Genomic DNA, 19,165 nt, shown 5'->3' on the forward strand with positions numbered 1-19,165 from the left:
GTGACAATTTGAAATGAAATACTGATATTGGCCTGAAGCTAGGGAAACTGTCAATATTCATCCGCTGAAACCACTACAATGGAATTCTACTCAAATGCGTAGTAACAGATGCATGACTAGCAGATTAGTTTTGTCTTGTCCACCATAGTGACTTCCTCAATCTCGCTGTCGAGAATTTGACATCTCAAAATAAAACCAAGATTCACAATAAAGATTCTGAGTCACGAAGAAGATGTTAGCTGAGTTGATAGGGCTAGACTCTGAGTCATGAAGAAGAGGTTGGCTGGGTATGTCATCTTTGTTCTAGCTCTGGTTAAGTGAAGAGGCCCAGACTAGCTATTGCTCCTTGGTTGGATGGAAGAGAGGTTGCTGGAGATGGCAGAGTAGCATAGGTGGCATCCTGGGTCTTGCAAGATGATAGTGGCAGAGTCACCTTGAGTGTCTGGTCGAGGTCAAATTCGAAGGAGGAGGTGATGTGCAGTTGCACAGAGAGGGTGTGAGGTGAGATCGGGTCAATAAGGTGGTTGCTGGCTGCAATTGGATAAGCAACAAGAGTGACACAAGAGCAATGATGTGATCACATATGGCTCACTAGTGACAACAATGCCATGTGGCTAGGTCACAAGCTGCAACTATGCGTCGCAGTGTGTCTCATGCGATCAAAAACGTTGAGGGCATGCCATGTGAAGGTGGGTGGGTGACGCTGTGCTATCGAGAGAGGGATTTAGTGAAATTGTAAGAATGATGCAATGTCGGTGTTGCATTGAGGGAAGCCGATAGGTCAAGGTCTCGGGGAAGAGAGCACAAATAGTTTTTTGGACTGAAAAAAACTTGTCTCTGCCTGATGATGTAAAGGATACATGTTCAGGAGATCATGGGAGAGGTGATTACACGATGATGACAAGAGACAGAAAGGATAACTTTGATACCATATCTAAGGGGTAAAATTATTTCTCATAGAAATCCCTAGGTAGCCCCTCTCTACTCTATCTGTGTATAATTGATGAATAGGTAACGTTACTAGGAACCCTTATCCTTTAAATATTTTCACATAACTCTCTACCACATACAAAATGTTTTTTACAAGTTGAATAGATAAATAAATATTGAGAATTAAATTTTCACATAACTCTGTTTAAAATTTGAATTTTTTAAAGGTAAATGATGGGATAAATGTTTATTTATTCTTTTCAATTTTTAATGGCTTTATATTTTTGAAAATTAAAAATAAAAAAATTCACCAACCAAACACCTTAGACTGCTTCTCTCTTATGTTCCTGAGAGTCCATGTTGATAAGATATCTAGACAAAGGACTTAGACAACTCCACATTGTTCTTGCATTCATTTCCAATTTTTCTACCTTGTTTTTTATTATTTGTTTCATTGTTATTTGCTTTCAGTTTTACTTTATTCCATTTTAAGGCTTTCTGGGTTATTTGGTAAATTGAAATGAAATAAGTACTCATATATTATATTTAATCTGTAGGAGTTTGATGTTGCAAGTGATAGTAGCAAGAATCCCACAGAACGTTTAGCCCATCAGAAGCAAAATCTTCGCCGTCGTTTGGGTTAGCATAAATTTAATTTTTTCTGTTACTCGTTATACCATCTTGTATTTGTGAAGTTGCCTACTATTGTGAACATGTGAGCTACGTCAAAACTAATTGTTTTAAATCTTAAGACTCTGCTTTATCTCCAGGTTTTTAAACTAAAAAGGTTCACCGTTCTTCATTTCTTTACTTTTCATTCCTTTAGTTGTTGGAGAAGTGCATTGCATTTTCATAGTGTTTTCTAATTTAATCTTCTGCCATTCATTAATTCTTATATATATTTTCTAGTGTTAGGCAAAGTATAAGATTCTATTTTGTCAATTGTGGCCCATATGGTGATGTAGCATGCATGTAATTGTTTAACTTTTTTCTAGTTTGAGGTAGGATGTACGGGAGTAAAATCAAAATTTCTTACTGTAGGTGGGTATGAGGATGATCCAGTACTCCTGATCTCTGATTCCTTTCTCCTTTATTAAAATTTCGACAACTGTCCTTGTATTTTTGTTAGAAACCAGTTCACGTTGATGATGCAAAATTATCTGGGATGATATATTTTATTCACTTCAACACTGATAGATAGAAGAAATACACAATATATGTCTGTGTCATGTTTGATGGGCTCATCTCCTGTTGGGTTTGGTGTAGGGCATTTGAATAAGTGTCGCCTAAGATTGAGAAAGGTGGGTATTACCTGAGATTAGTATTTAATTGCTTATACCATAATTATATGGTTGACTGATACTGATGGTTGGTTCTGGGAAAACCTTGAACCACATCTTTTACTGGCTCAAGTCAAATCATATTGTAAATTACACAAAAAAAAGCTGATCAGGTCATCTTGGAGGAATTTTAGAAAAGCAGGAAGACCTTGCCGGGTCACAGAACCAGGCAGGTTTGGTCAAAGAATAGAAGTTAACTATGCCCTTCTACATAAACAAAATGCAGATAAAATTTGTCTTTTATTGCTTGATAAATTTATAGCATGCCATTTTAATTAGATTTGTCATGTTTGATAATTTTACATCATCATATTAATTAATTTGGATATTCATTTTAATATCTTAACATCTTTTGGATTTTAGTTGAATTAATATGATGCCATTTGTTTATTCTGCTATTTTGCCTTTTGGTTATGTTGTTCAACGACATTGAAAATCATTCCAGTACTGTTTCTAAATATTTACCACTTTGTAGTTATGCAATATTTTTAGAGATAGTTGCATAGATAAATATTATATATAACATACCAAGTTATTAACAAAATATTGATTTTCGTATTTGTTTCTTCACATTTTATTTTATCACATATTTTACAAAGTTTTGCAAATTTGGCATTATAATTAATGTAGTACAACTAAAATGTTTAACATATGACACATGACCAACCAACTGGCAGGGGGAAGGTGTCGAGGCACCCCTCCATCTTTGGAACAACCAATGAAAAGCTAATGTAGTTGTGCATTAAGTGGGAGAACCATACAATGAATGAGACGAGAAAAGGGATGATAAGGCTGAGGATGGAGACAACTAAGAGTGGATGTGTGTGTTGCTAACCTGAACTTGGAAATGAGGGGACGGTAGAGAATTCCTCGTGTGTGAAACTGAGCCTGCTGCATGAATATGATGGTACGGTATCAGTTGGCTACCAAAATGATACATGTTGGTTTCAAACAACTATCAGCACTCCTTGGAAGTGGAAATGAAATTTAGTTAAATTTAAATGGATTTTGATTGAGTTAGAAAGGATTACTAATCCTTAGCTTTTTGATGAATCCTTCACCAGTGGTTCTGAATTACTAATTTTTTTCAATTCTTTTACCCTTGTGTTTAGGAGCAAGCCAAAAAAATTGAAAAATTAGAACCCTCTGATTCAATCTCAATAGCCATGAGATGTAGTTGTTTAGTGGTTCTATTTCTAAGTCGTAAATAATATGTTGATTCCATCTCTTTTTTTTGAGTTCTCTTGTTCTATTTATTACACTGTTTTCAGAATTGACTCCTAAATTTTTTGGCTTCAGGATTAGATTTCTGTGAGCAGTTTATGGATGTCAGTGATGTGATTAAGGATGAAGATCTTATGGCACAGAAAACTTATAGTGGATTTGGATCCAACAATGGATATTGGGCTTTACAGTCAGGACACAACATCCAGCAACTAGTTGCTACTATGGTTCCTGGCCATCGGCCTAAAAGGTTAAGTGCTAGGGAGTTAAATCTCCTAAAACGTAAAGCCAAGGTATCTGCAAGAGATCAGACTAAAAGCTCAGCCGAGGATGATGATCTCCAAAAATCAGTGGCCTCTAAAGTGGCATATCCTGATGCTTTGGATATTGCCAAGGTAAGCCAACTGAAAATGGTGGCTAACTTTATTACCTCGTATGCTTGCATTCTTTAAGACTTTCATCTCTGTATTTCCTGTTCTTGTTTTCTTGTTGCTATATAAATGAAACTAAAAGTTCTGTTCCATTTTCTACCGAGTTCACTTTTTGTTTCTGCTTTGTTTTTCTTGTATAAGAATTTGTTTAAATGTTTTCCAACATATTTGCTAAATAGAATATTCAATGCTTGCTTAAAAATCCTTATAGATATCTGCTCTTATGGACAATGTTTTGATTAGAAATAGGATTTAACACAGTAAGAGAGTCTGAGAATGGCAGTGAGATTCTTTTTATGTTTGGTGTATTAATAGATTGATGAAGCATATGAATTAGATTTTTGAATCAAATAATTTTGTTCACTCTTGTGTCATTTTCTGAGTTTTGTACTTGCTCTCCTACCATGGTTTAAAATACTGGTTTGGTATCATACAAAAGTATTCCAATACAGAATAACAGCCAGTATCTTACTACACAGGTTGCTCGTGCAACTTATGTATTTTGTCCCAATTTCTTTTCATATTAACATTTGACTCAAAACTCTAAGAAACAAATATTTAAATATCTAAATTAAGAGCAATATCTTTCAAATTCATAGTTTTAGATAATCAATTCGTATCTGAAGAAAACACCCATAGAGTGGTACAGAAGAATAATGCTATTGTTTACTTTGATAAACAGAGTGGAATTGATAAGGAAAAGGAATTTGCTGCTTCCAGATGCTCTTCAACTGCTTTCTCCAAAAATTGTATCGAAGTGGCAAGTTGAACAAAATTTAAGTGAGCAAAAAACCACGTAGCTCTTGCTCCAAGATCTATAAAATGCTTCCCCTCTTCATCTTTGCAGTCAAGAGCATGAAAACATGTCATCTGCCCACCCACTTTGGTACCTCCTACCAAGCAGACCTTTTCTTTCTCTGGTCTGTTGACAATTTCTTTGTGAAGCAGGAGAATGTGACACATCATTGAGAGAACCATGGCTTCAAGCTTATACTTGTTCTTATATGCCTATTGCTTATCTAGATCTTGATGTAATCCTCATACTTATTGTTGTCACCAAGTTAGTAGTGTCAAGACAAGTAATTTGGTTAGAAATTTGCATGACTTTCAATAATCTAACAATATAAACATTATAGAATATAACATCAATCTCAACCAAGACCAATCTAGTCCTGCAAGTAGGCTTTAGGCCGGGTCCTAATTGGACATGGCCTGGAACCGTAACCGGGTTAATGAGCCAGATACTCATTGACCTGGTTCAATGGGCTGGGCCTGTAAAACCAACCTCTAGACGTGCCGGTTACAAGTCAGATCCAAATTTAACCGGTGAACATTTTTTTAATTGATTTAAATTTTTTCAATGGGCGGACCTCTCATTTATTTAATGCTATTAATGGTGTGATTCAATGTAAACCAGCTCTTTTGCTTTAAAATTTTTAATGTGGGACTATTTCACCTTTCTATTAAAACTAATTTTCCAACCTATTTGTCTTGAATTTTCTAATGTGGGACTGTGTCACCTTTTTATTAAACTAATTTTTCAACCTATTTGTCCTAAATTTTCTAATGTGGGGCTATTCCACCTTTAAATCATTAATTTGTTAATCCCATTTAACTCTCTTAATAGGTCACTCATTGGCCTTATTTTATTTTTTTATCCATTCAATACCTAACTAATTGAGTTTGTAGTGGCCATTTGATTTGTATAATATATTTAATAATAATTTATTAAAGGAGATAATTTATTTAATAATTAAACTATATATAAAGTGAAGACTATCATCAAAGATACAAAATTGTTCATAAGATATAACTTGTATGATATATATGCCCCCATCGCACTAAAATATAACAATGTTAAAGTTAGATAAAAAATCATTGGTATCAAGTGCAAGACCAAGCGACATGAAAGTTGCAAAAAGAATAAAAGGAATGCAACTTTTAAAGGACTAAGTAGAAGATTTTGATATCAAAAGAACTAACAAACTACGTGAGCTTTAATTCCTTGCCCTATTTGGGTACGCAAGCAACTTAAATAAGTTCACGTTTTTTTCTATTTTTTTATAGTTATAAAATTTTAAACTTTTTAAAAAATAATATATAAATAATAATCTTGGATTATCGTGAATCGTGAACTGAACCATAATCGGTTGTTTCGAACCATGAATCGTAATCATTTTTGAAGGTTAAGGGTCAAGCTGTTTTGAATCGTCGAATCGACAACTCTGAATCGTGGTCAGGTCTACTTGCAAGTTACAATAGAGAGCATTCATTTTGGTCCTAGTAGGACTAGGAGCTCTTACTAATAAATTATTAATGAAGACTTTTACATGCAAGGTAAGCAAATTAAGTTCTATTAATTTGAGTATTTCAATCATAAATATTTATTGAAAAATTCATTCTTGCATATGAGGCGATAAACTAGAAAGGCATATTGTCGGTTGTAGTAGCATTATTGTAGTTGTCAACAAGCTTAACAGTTGCTCCAAAAAAACCATTCCAAAAACAAGGATTATCATTCCAAAATTAGTTCAAGGATTATCAATCTCCCAAAATTTTAGCAAATTTAGGTTGCTTGAGATCCATAGTTAGACCTATGTAGGAAAGTTTTTTAGGGCTATTAGTGTACTTGTTGAGAATTTCAAGACTCAACATGACTAGAATTGACTTATGTTTACTCTAGAGAGGAAAGAAAAAGAAAGGGATAAGAAGTGGGAAGGGGAGAGGGAAGAAAAAAAGACCTCAAATTATTGTTTATTTGGGATGATCAATACTCCCATTATTTATTTGTAAAGAAAGGAAGATGGAGAGAAGATCAAATGTCTAAACCCTTTGTTGAAAAAACTCTTAGATTCATGTCTTCTCCCTCATCTTCGTGATCTTCCAATTGGTTGTGTTAATGTCAGTGCTTCTAATTTTCCTGGCGCTCACTTGTGTGTGCTAACACTTGTTTGCTGCTTAAATCGTAGCAAACCTTTCAACATACTAAATTGTCTAAAAGGTTAGTGGTCTCCTCAATCGGCCTCACCTGGTGGGATAACGCTTGATTGTTGTTGTTGTTAGTGATCTTCTCACTCTCCTCTTCCCTCCAATATTTCTTGTTATAGCTTTTAATGGATTAGTTGCAATTGGAATTTCATATTTTCTCTTGTTGGGACTTACCTTTGTTTCTATTCTTGCTTGGGACTTTAGGTTGCTAACAATAGTTTGATTGAGGTGCAATTTTAGGTCCTTAAGCATAATGATTCGCTTTACTCTACCAGCATTGTGACTAGGATTAATACCGACAACAATGAGTGTGAGAGCCTATTTACTTTAACAACATTGTGACTAGGATTGATACCAAGAGCATCGAGTGTGAGAGCTATGGCTTCACTTAGGACCATAATCTATCTGTTGACCAATAAAGTTTTTTCTCGTGTTATTTGTTCATCATTGTCCAATTATTCTTGTGTTTGTTATTCTATGTGCTGTGAAATAAGTTACTATATCTAATTTTTGGCTTATCCATGCATGGATTATTTACCTCAACTTTTGAGTGATAATTCTATTATTAAGTCATCTATTTATACAATTGAAATGCTTGGCTTGCATGCCCAATCTTCATTCAAAATGGTAATTATTGGTGAATTATAAGGGCATTAAACTAATTATCTATATCATGAAACATTGAAAAAGAGTAATATGAAAAAGATTAAGGAGACCAAGATGATTAAAAATCAATTTGAATTCATGCCTGAAAGGTCAACTATAAAAGTTAGTTATCAGTGAATTATAAGAGCATTAAACTAATTATCTATATCATGAAACATTGAAAAGGAGTAATAGGGCAAAGATTAAGGAGACCAAGGTGATTAAAAATCAATTTGGATTTATGTTTGAAAGGTCGACTATAAAAGTTATATATTTTCTCAGGCCACTCATTGAAAAATAGTGGGAAAAGAAGCAAGACTTACACACGATATTCATTAACATAAAAAAACTTATAATAGAGTCCTAAGAGAAATATAAGAAATTATATGGAGAATTCTAGAAAAGAAAGGTAGCATAACGTATATTGAAACAATTAAAGATATGTATGCGGATGTAACGACAAGAGGGGATACTCTAAGCGAATTAATCGAAGTGTATCCTATAAAAATAACGTTACATTAAGAATCAACTCTAAGTCTATATCTTTTTATACTAGTTATGAAAGAAATTATTGGACAGATCCAAGACACGTTAATATTGTGCTTGTTGTTTGTAGATGATATTGTTTTAGTCGATAAGACACGTGAATGAGTAAATGCTAAGTTTGAAACTTGACGAGAGACATTGGAAGTTGAAGGTGTTAGATTTAGTAGAATAAAGATAGAATATATATAATTTAAATTTAGTAGTAGTAGTAGTAGATATAGAAAGATTAAGATAGGAGATGATAAGTTAACTGCATTTGAAAGTTTTAAATATCTAGGATTTTTTTTACAAAAGGATGGAGGGGTCGACAAAAGTATTTTATATAGGATAAAATAGGAGGGTTGAAAAAGAGGAGGGCGTCAAAGTTCTTTCTGATCGTAAGGTACCCCTAAAATTTATAGGAAAGTTTTATAAAACATCGATTATATCTGTTATGTTATATGAAGTTGAATGTTGGGCTATGAAACGAACACATGACTAAATGATGAGAGTCACAGAGATGAGGATGTTAAGGTGAATATGTGGATATACGAGGATGGATATGATAAAAAATGAGAACATTAGAGAGAAAGTTGGGTTGCACCAATTGATGGAAAGCTTTGAGAGATGCATTTAAGATGATATAGATATGTACTTATGCGATCAATAAATGACCTAATTAGGCAATGTGAGTCCATGATAAATATGTACATTAATCAAGGAAGAGGGAGATTAAAGATGGATAAAATTCATTTAAATATAAATGAGGATATAGTAAGGAATTAAGACCAATGACATAGGAGGATCGATATAGCCGACTCTACTCAGTGGGATAAAGACTTGATTATTTTAGTATTAAATTGATTTATAGATTTAGCATTTTGTGTATCATGTCATGAATAATTTGTGAGTAGGTTTTTTTTTTGGGGGGGGGGGGGGGGGGGAGGTTGTGTTAATGGTACTTAGATGGATTTACTGTCTATAAAATCTTCAAAATCAATGCATTTGAAACCTGTACTCAGTTGTGTTGTGCACATAGTCATTTGTCTTGAGTGATCAGAGAAGAAAACTGAAACTGAATCAACGTTTTGCAGTATAAGCTAGAGATACAATGCATTTTTATCACATCAATTAATCATAAACTTGAACAGGAGAATATCAGGCGCTCTTTCTTAGATGTGCTTTAATGTATTCATTTCTTTGATTAGGCATGATGCATTAGCTGCTTAGCTCCTGGCTCTCACATCTACCCTCTAACATGTGCCTGCTTAAAATTGCTTGTATGGTCAACTTGTAAAAGAAGCCATGTTGAGTTTAATATTTTTGGTTACCTGGGCATCTAGGAAAAACTGTTGGGAGCATGCATGCTTGTATGGTAGCATCTGTAAGCCGCATCCTGTTATTTCTTTATATGCAGGATTCAAATGATACTTTCGATGAAGATAACCTGGATCGTGGTCAGGGTGGGAGCTGGCCATTTCGCAACTATATGGATCAGCTTGTTCATGATATATTTGATCCTAGTTAGTTATCCCTTATCTAATTTGAGTTCTCTTTAAGCTAATTATATTAATTTTCATTAACTCAGTCTATTGATGGCAGTTTGGGAAGTTCGTCATGGAGCAATGATGGCTCTGAGAGAAATTTTAACCCATCAAGGTTCATGTGCTGGAGTCTACCACCCTAATCAGAGATCTGAATATTCCTTGCTGGTTGGTTTTGATGAGAAAACTTCTATAGGCTCAACAAGAAGTATGGGGGAAATTGATCTGAATATGCAATACAGTGCCAATGAATTTGAACCAGAGTTAAAGAGACATAAAGCTGGTAGTGAATTTGTTTCATTGCATGATACAGTTGGGTTCGCAGGCAAGCATATGGAAGATAGCACTTGCAAGAGCATGGAAGGTTATCCGCTGGAGACAACTTCTACATCAGTCGCCTATAAGGTTGATATTGATCATGTCAAGGTTGAACCAGATCTTTTCATCGATGATTTCAACATAAAGTTGAAAGGGGAGAATGCTGAATCTGATAAATTATCTTTTGAGAGCTGTGCATCCTTGTCAAAAATGAGTTTTCCTGCAAATCTTCCTGAAACTTCCGAAGTAGCAAAGTTGATAAAGCTTGCTAGACATTCGTGGGCTAAGAATTGGGAGTTCTTGCAAGACTGTGCCATCCGTTTCCTGTGTGTGCTTTCTTTAGACCGGTTAGTGATGAATTCTTTGTTCCCCATAGCCTATTTTTTACTTGTGACAAATTTTTTCCTTATTTCATCAGTGATTATTGTGTCTTAATCTTTGTTTTGTAGCTTTGGTGATTATGTTTCTGATCAGGTTGTTTCTCCTGTTCGTGAAACTTGTTCTCAAGCCCTTGGTGCTGTGCTTAAGTACATGCAACCTTTGCTAGTTGTTGACACTCTGAAAATTTTACTCAAAATGCAGGTATGCTTTTCTTCAAGATAACTTCTAAGATATGAGGAAACTTAACCATGCGAAAGAATTTTTGACTCTTATCACCTATCTTTTTTGCTTTTCAGTGCAGGCAGGAATGGGAAGTTCGGCATGGAAGTCTTTTAGGGATAAAATATTTAGTAGCTGTTCGCCCAGTATGACTGTCAACACTATTTTTCACTATTCTTTCAGTACTGGAAACAGATAGTTATTATTCTGTTTCTTTTAGTCAAATCTATAATTGAGTGAAATACTTATTTTTGGTAAATAAAGAAATCATGCTTTTGGCTTGAAAGGGACATTAATTCATGGTGTTTGCTAGCTATTTATTTTGTAGCTAGGTATGTATTGTTTCCAACATTTGTTATTTCCCGTTTCAGGAAATGGTTGCAGGTTTGCTTGATTATGTTCTGCCTGCCTGTAAGGCTGGGCTTCAGGATCCAGATGATGATGTTAGGGCTGTTGCTGCTGAAGCCTTGATACCAACTGCTGCAGCAATCGCATCACTTGATGACCAAGTCCTACATTCAATTGTAATGCTTCTGTGGGATATTTTGCTAGACTTGGATGACCTCAGTCCATCTACAAGCAGGTTTGCTTTTCCATTATCCTTCCCTTGCTACTGAAATGAGATTGCTATGTATTAAATTTGACAAGTCATTTTATGCATCTGATGAGTATATTTGTCGGTATTTGTTCACTCTGAGTACAGGTGAGAAGTTTAAGTTGTTTTTAGCTGTTTTAAATTTTCATATTCCTTAGTTACGCTACCTATCAGTCTTTAGTTCACTTAATTGTATCTTGGATTTATTTACTTATGTTTGTTCTTGTTGTAGTGTGATGAATTTGTTGGCAGAGATATACTCTCAGCCTGAGATGGTTCCAAAAATGATGGAGAAATTGAGTATGGTAGGGAAGCAGGAAATTGATCTCAATGAAGTATCTCTTGAAGAGCAGGGAGAAGATATTAACAAAAGTAAGGAAAATCCTTATATGCTGTCTACTCTAACACCCCGGTTATGGCCATTTATGAGACACACCATAACTTCGGTTCGTCATTCAGCTATCCGCACTTTGGTAATATTCTGTAGTCAGTCCCAAGTTGCTTTTCAGTTTTGCTTTTTTTATTTTAGATTATCATACTTTCTTAATAATTATTTCCCTCTCTGATTATAATGTGCTGTTCTATCTATATGCTTCATGATTTTCCTGTTGCAGTAAATGTTTTTTACTTCAACTTATTCAAGCATCTGAATTTGTGCAGGAGCGTCTTCTTGAAGTCAGTTTCACAAGAAGTTCTTCCATGTCTGTAGCTGCCAGGTTTTGGCCTACTTCAATATTAAGTGACGCATTGAGGATAGTGTACCAGAATATGCTTTTGGAGTCAAATGATGAAATTCTTTGCTCATCAGAGAGAGTGTGGAGGCTCCTGCTTCAGGTTATTTTACCTATTTAAATGTGCCTTAGATTATTTTAGATGTCAATTAACAGACTGAATATTTTTTCCAAAATGAATTTGTAATATTGATGTGTTTGCATTTCAGTGTCCAGAGAAGGATTTAGAAGTGGCTGGAGAGTTGTACTTTTCTTCTTGGATTGAGATTGCAACCACTCCCTATGGTTCTGCTTTGGATACTTCAAAAATGTTTTGGCCAGTTGCCCTCCCTCGCAAAAGCCATTTTAGAGCTGCTGCTAAAATGAGAGCTGTAATGCTGGAGGGGTCTGCAAAAGAAAATATTTTGCAAGATAAAAGTTTTGACCTTTCTGCCAGTATCCCTACGATAATTATAGGTGCAGATAGTGAGAAATCAGTGATTCATACACGTGTTACTACTGCAACAGCCTTGGGTGTGTTTGCATCCAAGTTGCCTGAGACTTCTCTGCAAGTTGTTGTGGATTCATTATGGAAAGACATTTCCTCTTCCTCTGGAGTTCAACGACAGGTAAGCATCAACTGGTTAGTAAGTGTTTATGTTTTTTTTTTCCTTTTTTTTTGTTTTTAAATTTCTTATAGTGACCTCTTGTCTGGTTTAACTGATAAGTGATCCCTGACATTTACTTTTACTGAAACATTGTTTTTTTGTTCAGGTGGCTTCAATGGTTCTTGTTGCTTGGTTTAAAGAGCTTAAAAGAGGAGGTACTGTTGTAAATCAGGGGTTCTTAGTTGGGCTTTTGGACCATGTGAAACAATGGCTATTAGATCTGTTATCATGTTCTGATCCATCTTTTCCAACTAAAGGCTCAGTTGATTCTTACGCTGAACTTTCAAGGACTTACTCAAAAATGCGCAATGAAGCCAATCACTTGTTGTTTTCAGCTCAGTCTGCTGGCATAGACAAGGACTACATATCGAACATCAAGTTCGATTGGAAATCACTAACTGTTGATGAAGCAATAAATTTTGCTTCCAGCCTTACTCTGCCTGCTGAGTCAAGTCTTCCTGAAAATTTAGAAAAGCATTTGTTGGATGATATGGAATCTGCAAAACGACAACTCTTGTCTACTTCAGGTTATTTGAAATGTGTTCAGGTACTTGTACTTCAAATTATTTCTTCCTTTTGCTTATTCTCTCATCACATTTTTTGTGCTCTTTTTTATTATTGTTTTTATACCATGAATTGTATGTTTGCAGAACAACTTGCATGTCACAGTGACGGCTTTAGTTGCTGCTGCAGTGGTCTGGATGTCACAGTTACCATCCAGACTCAATCCAATTATTTTGCCTTTAATGGCAGCTGTTAAGAGAGAACAGGTACATTCTTTATGTCATAAACAGAATATATGATATTCTCTACTTATCCAAAATTCCTATGTAGGAGGAATTACTACAAGAAAAAGCTGCAGAAGCACTTGCTGAGCTGATTTTTCAATGTATTGGTAGAAAACCTAGCCCCAATGATAAGTTAATCAAGAACCTTTGCAGCTTGACATGTTTAGATACATCCGAGACACCCCAAGCTGCTGTGATAAATTCAGTTGAGGTTATTGAAGATCAAAACTTATTATCCTTTGGTAAGGTAACTAAGGTTGACAAATCCAAAATTCAAATGGTGTCTTCTGGAGAAGACAAGTCTAAAGTAGAGGGCTTTCTAAGCAGGCGCGGGTCTGAAATGGCACTAAAGCATTTATGTGAAAAATTTGGATCGTTGTTGTTTGACAAACTCCCTAAGATGTGGGATTGCCTTACTGAGGTTCTGAAACCTATACCTCAAGATGATGAGCAGATTCTTCATATGGCAAACCCTTGTATGGATAATGATCCACAGGCATTGATAAACAATATTCAGGTTTCAAACTTGTTTTATATTTACATTTTCTACAAAATCAATTGTTTGTTTCACTATATGCTAAAGCTTACCATTGATGCGTGAGTCACATGATGCAACCACTGCAATGAAGCTTTGAGAATTAAAATTTATGAAGCACGAAATTTGGTATTGAATGTGAACTAATTGAATCTAGAACTAATATTTTAAGTTGTTAGCTACTGAAAAGCTAAGAGAGTTATGCAATGTGTAATCAAGCTGAGGAAATGATACTTGTATTATGTTTGAAGGATGAAATTAGAAATCTATTCAAGTTCAGTCAGAAACTTGATTTTAATCTGGTTGTGGTCAAATGTGTCATTTTTGACATTTTCAGAGATTTATGTGCTTTCTCAAAATTTGTGAGTGATCTTATGTTTAATTTTTGTTATATAGCTATTATAGGCATTCAAAATTTATTTATATAGTTATTCAAAGCAGGGTAATACTGCATACAATAGATTCTTCCCCGGGATCTTGCATTGGCAGGAACTCAGGTTGCCCTTTTATTTAAAATTTGACTTAATTTGATCCTTATCATGGTTTCCTGTTAGTTAATTAGCTTTGAAATGTGGTACCTAATTTCTTTCTCTTCTTTTCCATTTTCACTGTTTAGAGTTTAGTGTTTGAATAGCTTTGATTAGGTAATGGTTGGCTCTTATATATTTATATAAAGGGCAGTTCGGTGCACAAAGCTCCCGCCAATGCGGGGTCCCGGAGAAGGTCTATTGTACGCAGTCTTATCTTGCTTTGTAAGAGGCTGTTTTCGAAATTCGAACTCGTGACTTTCAGGTCACACGGCCGCATCTTTACCATTGCACCAAGGCTCCACTTCTCTTATATATTTATATCCTAATATTTTTTAATGTTTTTTTGATGTAATTTACCTATAATTTTAATGAATTTTATTAGATACTGGTTGGCCTTATTTTGATTCTAAGGTTAGCTTATCAATTGATAGCTATGAAATTGGGTTACAACCTCATCTTATTTTGATTGTAAAGGTAGCGTATGGATTGATGGTTATGATAGCGGGCTGAAAGCTCTCCAGATCTGTTTTTCTGTTAACTTCATGGTCAGATTATCAAATAACCATAGTTCACTTAATTTCTTTTACCAAATAAGCTCAGTTCTCTCTCTCTCTCTCTCTCTCTCTCTCTCTCTCTTTTAAAGAATTTAAAATGTTTGCAGTCCAACCAATAATTCCATGACACTCGAGTTTGGCAGAGTCTTTATCAGGTCTGTTCGTGTGTGGTCTGCATTCCTACAAAACAAGCTAGTTCAATTTGTTTAAACAAAAAACATTTAAACAATGGGGAATCAGGTCAACTGGCATCCTCAACTTAGCCAGCTTTGGCTGGTTCATGAAACTTCTGTCTGATTCTTGACCTTTTCTGTCCTTGAGGCTTAAACCATACCACACTGCATTAGGGGCTATTTCCTGGTCGAGATAGACTTGTTTGGTCTTCACAGCTCAATTGTACCACTATCTCCATCCTCTAAATTATATTTGTTAAATAACCTAGATTTCTTTTAGCTTCTTTTGCTATGGTTATGGTTAATTTTATTCCTTATGCGAAAAGTCAGGTTCCCCTGAATGTTATTTGCAAAATGAAAAGGGAAATTACCTTATTTTTTGTTAATTTCGTACATGTTTTTATTCTTGTCAAATATGAGCTAAACATTTCCTGTTTAACTTGGTTATGTTTGTTTTTCTATGTAGTTGGTTCGATCTATTGCGCCTGTGGTAAACGAGTCAATAAGACCTCAGTTGCTCACTATTCTTCCACGTGTTCTTGCATGTGTTCGCCACCAACACATGGCTGTAAGATTAGCTGCCTCACGGTGCATCACCTCCATGGCCAAGGTGATGGAATCTAGTGTAATGGGAGCTGTTGTCGAGAATGTGGTCCCAATGTTATCAGATTCGACATCTGCACATGCAAGACAGGGAGCTGGAATGCTAGTGCATTTGCTTGTTCAGGGTCTGGGAGTGGAGTTGGTACCCTATGCTCCTTTGTTTGTGGTTCCACTCCTGCGGTGTATGGCTGATAGCAATCATGCTGTCAGACAGACTGTGACCCATAGCTTTGCTGCTCTTGTTCCATTACTTCCATTAGCAAGAGGACTCCCTTCACCTACAGGACTAAGTGAGACTTTATTAAGGAATACAGAAGACACACAGTTTTTAGAACAACTTCTTGACAACTCTCATATTGAAGATTACAATATCCCATTTGATCTCAAAGTAGCATTAAGAAGGTTTGTGTTTTTTTTCCTTCTTTTGAGATTTTTATACTACCAAGTTCTAAAATATTATTATATACATCACATTTTATATTTTAATAAACTATGACATATTGCTAGTTTGCCATTATGATTTGAGGATATGAAACTAGGTGACTTCTTATCCAATTATATAGACGTTTGGTGAAAGATTCAGCTAAATAAATTGTATGGTCTCCCAGATGGAAATTTTTTTATTGAGTTATAATATTGTATCATCATTACTTTTTCACAAATGCAATTTATTCATTCCATGTGGAATCCTCAGTATGTTCAATTTTATTTTATAACACTTGGTAAGCATAGCAAACAAGGTTGAGTGTAGTGAAATAGTGTCTTATCTTTCAATATTTACACATCTGTTTTCATAATCAACAATTCATCTTAGAGATGTTCTATGGATGTCTCTTTTTGCCCATACTTTGTCCTTTCTTTATTTCGGGGTCATTATATGTTCATATCTTAACATAATTGCAATTGATAATTGTCTATTAACATCTGCAACTAGCGTAGATACCAACAAATGCTTTGTTTTCATATGCGTATGTACTTTGCATGTGACCTAGAGGTAAGGTTGCTGCATGTGACCTAGAGGTCACGGGTTCAAATCCTGGAAACAGCCTCTTGCCAAAGGCAAGGTAAGGCTGCGTACAATGATCCTTTCCCCGGACCCCGCATGGCGGGAGCTTCGTGCACCGGGCTGCCCTTTTATGTACTTTGCAACATATGGTTTGCATAATTACTAATGCTTTTGCTATTACTTTGATTTGGGTGCACCATCATCTTGTTTAGGCCCATTACTTGCTCTTGGATTTTGTATCTGTCAGCCTGCTTGTCTTTTTCCTTTAAAAGTAATGCTATTGGTGTCTTTCTTTTGAGTTTAGTGCAAAGTATCAAAGTCATTAAATTATTATTTTTTTGGTCTTTCAGTTTGCTTCCTAGATGTTATACCTTCATGGGAATAACTTTCCTACTAGTAGGGTTTGGGAGCTTTTTGTAATGATGTTTCACAATGAATATCCAAGAGGGATTATGTAAAGATAATGTGTGTTAGCTTTGCACGAGCTAGGCCTTGTGAGAGGCAAGCTTTGCTCATTGTGTTTGAACTGTAATAAATAAAATGTTAGTAACAGCGTACAAATTAAACTAAATGTTTTTACTTTGAGTAGACACCACCAGTAAATGCAAAAAAAAGTGGTGTAGCAGACTCCAGAATGTGAGTATAAAATGCATGGTGTAAAAAAGATGTTCATGATTGCATATTCTATAAAAAGATCCAAAGGTTTATAATATTCATAATACTTATCATCATTTGTATTTGATCATCTGTAATTGTATATAAGATAATAGAGTAAAATACAACACAATGGAGGCTAGAAACTTAAGAACGTGAGCATAAAATGAAAAGTATGTAAGAAGAAGTGCATGATTGCATATTTCATAGAAAGAATCCAAAGGTCAATAATAATCATGGTTATTATTATCATCAATATTGGAACTCAATTTTTAATTGTATATTAGATAATCATCACAGTTTCTCATAAGTAGTTCACATTAGATAATCATCTCAATTTCCATGAAGTGGTTCAGGCTTTATAAATGTGGTGTAAGAAACTCAAGAACGTGAGTATAGAATACAAAGTGGTGTTAGAAAGAAGTGTATGATTGTATATTTCATAAAAAGATCCAAAGGGTAATAATATTCATAATCATTAACATTCTTACTTATTTCTAATTGTATTTAAGATAATCATCAAAGTCAAATACAACACAATGGAGGCTAGAAACTTATGAACGCAAGCATAAAAAATGCAAATTGTGTAAGAAAGGAGTGCATGCTTGTGTATTTCATATAAAGAATCCAAAGGGCAATAATAATCACAGTTATTATTATCATCAGTATTCTAATTCATTTCTAATCGTATAGTAGATAATCATCACAGTTCCCATAAGTGGCTCATGATTTCAATTTGCATTATTCTTTTTACTTATCACTTGAAGTGATTTAAACACTTTTGTCTGCGATATTTAAGTTCATAACATTTATATTCACGAGGTTATCATCCCTGTTAATTAAAACATTAATCTTTTATCACCATCAGATCTTTAATCTTCCTGAATCTGTCTCATGTTTTCCTCTTTTGCTCTCTAATTATTCCTCTCTATTTTATCTAAAAAAAAATAAATCTCTAATAGAAAGGCAAGGGATCCCACCCACGATCTACTAGTAAAGAAATATATCTCATAAGATGGACAAACAATCTATAACCCACCTAGTAAAGAAATACATCTCATATAGAAGGGTGAACTTCCTACAACCCACCCATTTAGCAAATACATCTTTTATAGAAGCGTGAATGACACAATCCACCTAGTAAAGAAATGCATCTCATAGAAAAGGTGAACGTTTTGCAATCCACCTAATAAGAAATGGCTGAAGTCCACATAACATGCACATGGAACTGAGTTCCCTCTGTAGTTTGGAGGCTAGGCTCAACAATAAGTATATCACCAAGTGTTCTCTTATTTAGATACATTAGTTACTCTAGTTAGATGATTTATTATTATTTGTTTCACTTGGAAAGGGTCAAAAATATTGAACAATTATATATAAATAGACCCTGAAAGATGAGTAATAACATATAGAAAGAGTAATTTTTAAAAACTTCTCCTGTGTGCATCACCCACATGTATAATGCTCAAGTATGGAAAAATAATATCATCTGAAACAGGAAAATAAATTAGTTTTTCAATTCTCGTGTTTAAACCCACAACATTTTTTTATCTATTTCCATTTTATTGTTAAGCAACACGTTTAATAATCTCCTTCTGAAAAACGTCATCTTCACAATTATCTTGTATCATAAATGTCATATAATTAATCATGCACAAGATATATTTATTAAACAAGTAAAAAACACCCTCCTTGAATGAAGAAATTCACTTTATCATCAATCTCCCCAAAATACCTCTATGCTTCTCAAACAACTAGATATGCACAAGATGTTAATGAGAATGATTATTGGTTATGATTGAGC

The 19,165-nt window shown here is 34.6% G+C and overlaps 1 protein-coding gene across 1 annotated transcript in view; it reads left to right on the plus strand.

Moving 5' to 3' along the window:
• The window catches only part of LOC141831519 (TATA-binding protein-associated factor BTAF1), a 38,851-nt gene that overhangs the window by 8,843 nt on the left and 10,843 nt on the right, over positions 1-19,165 (plus strand). Inside the window, exons 6-19 of the mRNA XM_074718891.1 lie at positions 1,488-1,569; positions 3,570-3,889; positions 9,501-9,606; positions 9,686-10,292; positions 10,395-10,527; positions 10,623-10,691; positions 10,917-11,128; positions 11,373-11,613; positions 11,801-11,974; positions 12,081-12,479; positions 12,625-13,065; positions 13,169-13,288; positions 13,353-13,823; positions 15,565-16,103. Coding sequence (XP_074574992.1) covers positions 1,488-1,569; positions 3,570-3,889; positions 9,501-9,606; positions 9,686-10,292; positions 10,395-10,527; positions 10,623-10,691; positions 10,917-11,128; positions 11,373-11,613; positions 11,801-11,974; positions 12,081-12,479; positions 12,625-13,065; positions 13,169-13,288; positions 13,353-13,823; positions 15,565-16,103 — 3,914 coding nt within the window. The remainder of the gene's footprint in view (positions 1-1,487; positions 1,570-3,569; positions 3,890-9,500; positions 9,607-9,685; positions 10,293-10,394; positions 10,528-10,622; positions 10,692-10,916; positions 11,129-11,372; positions 11,614-11,800; positions 11,975-12,080; positions 12,480-12,624; positions 13,066-13,168; positions 13,289-13,352; positions 13,824-15,564; positions 16,104-19,165) is intronic.

Source organism: Curcuma longa, chromosome 7 (genome assembly GCF_044706935.1).
Source record: "Curcuma longa cultivar G26 ecotype Majalengka, Jawa Barat chromosome 7, ITB_CL_G26_1.1, whole genome shotgun sequence".
In the NCBI taxonomy this organism is placed as follows: domain Eukaryota; kingdom Viridiplantae; phylum Streptophyta; class Magnoliopsida; order Zingiberales; family Zingiberaceae; genus Curcuma; species Curcuma longa.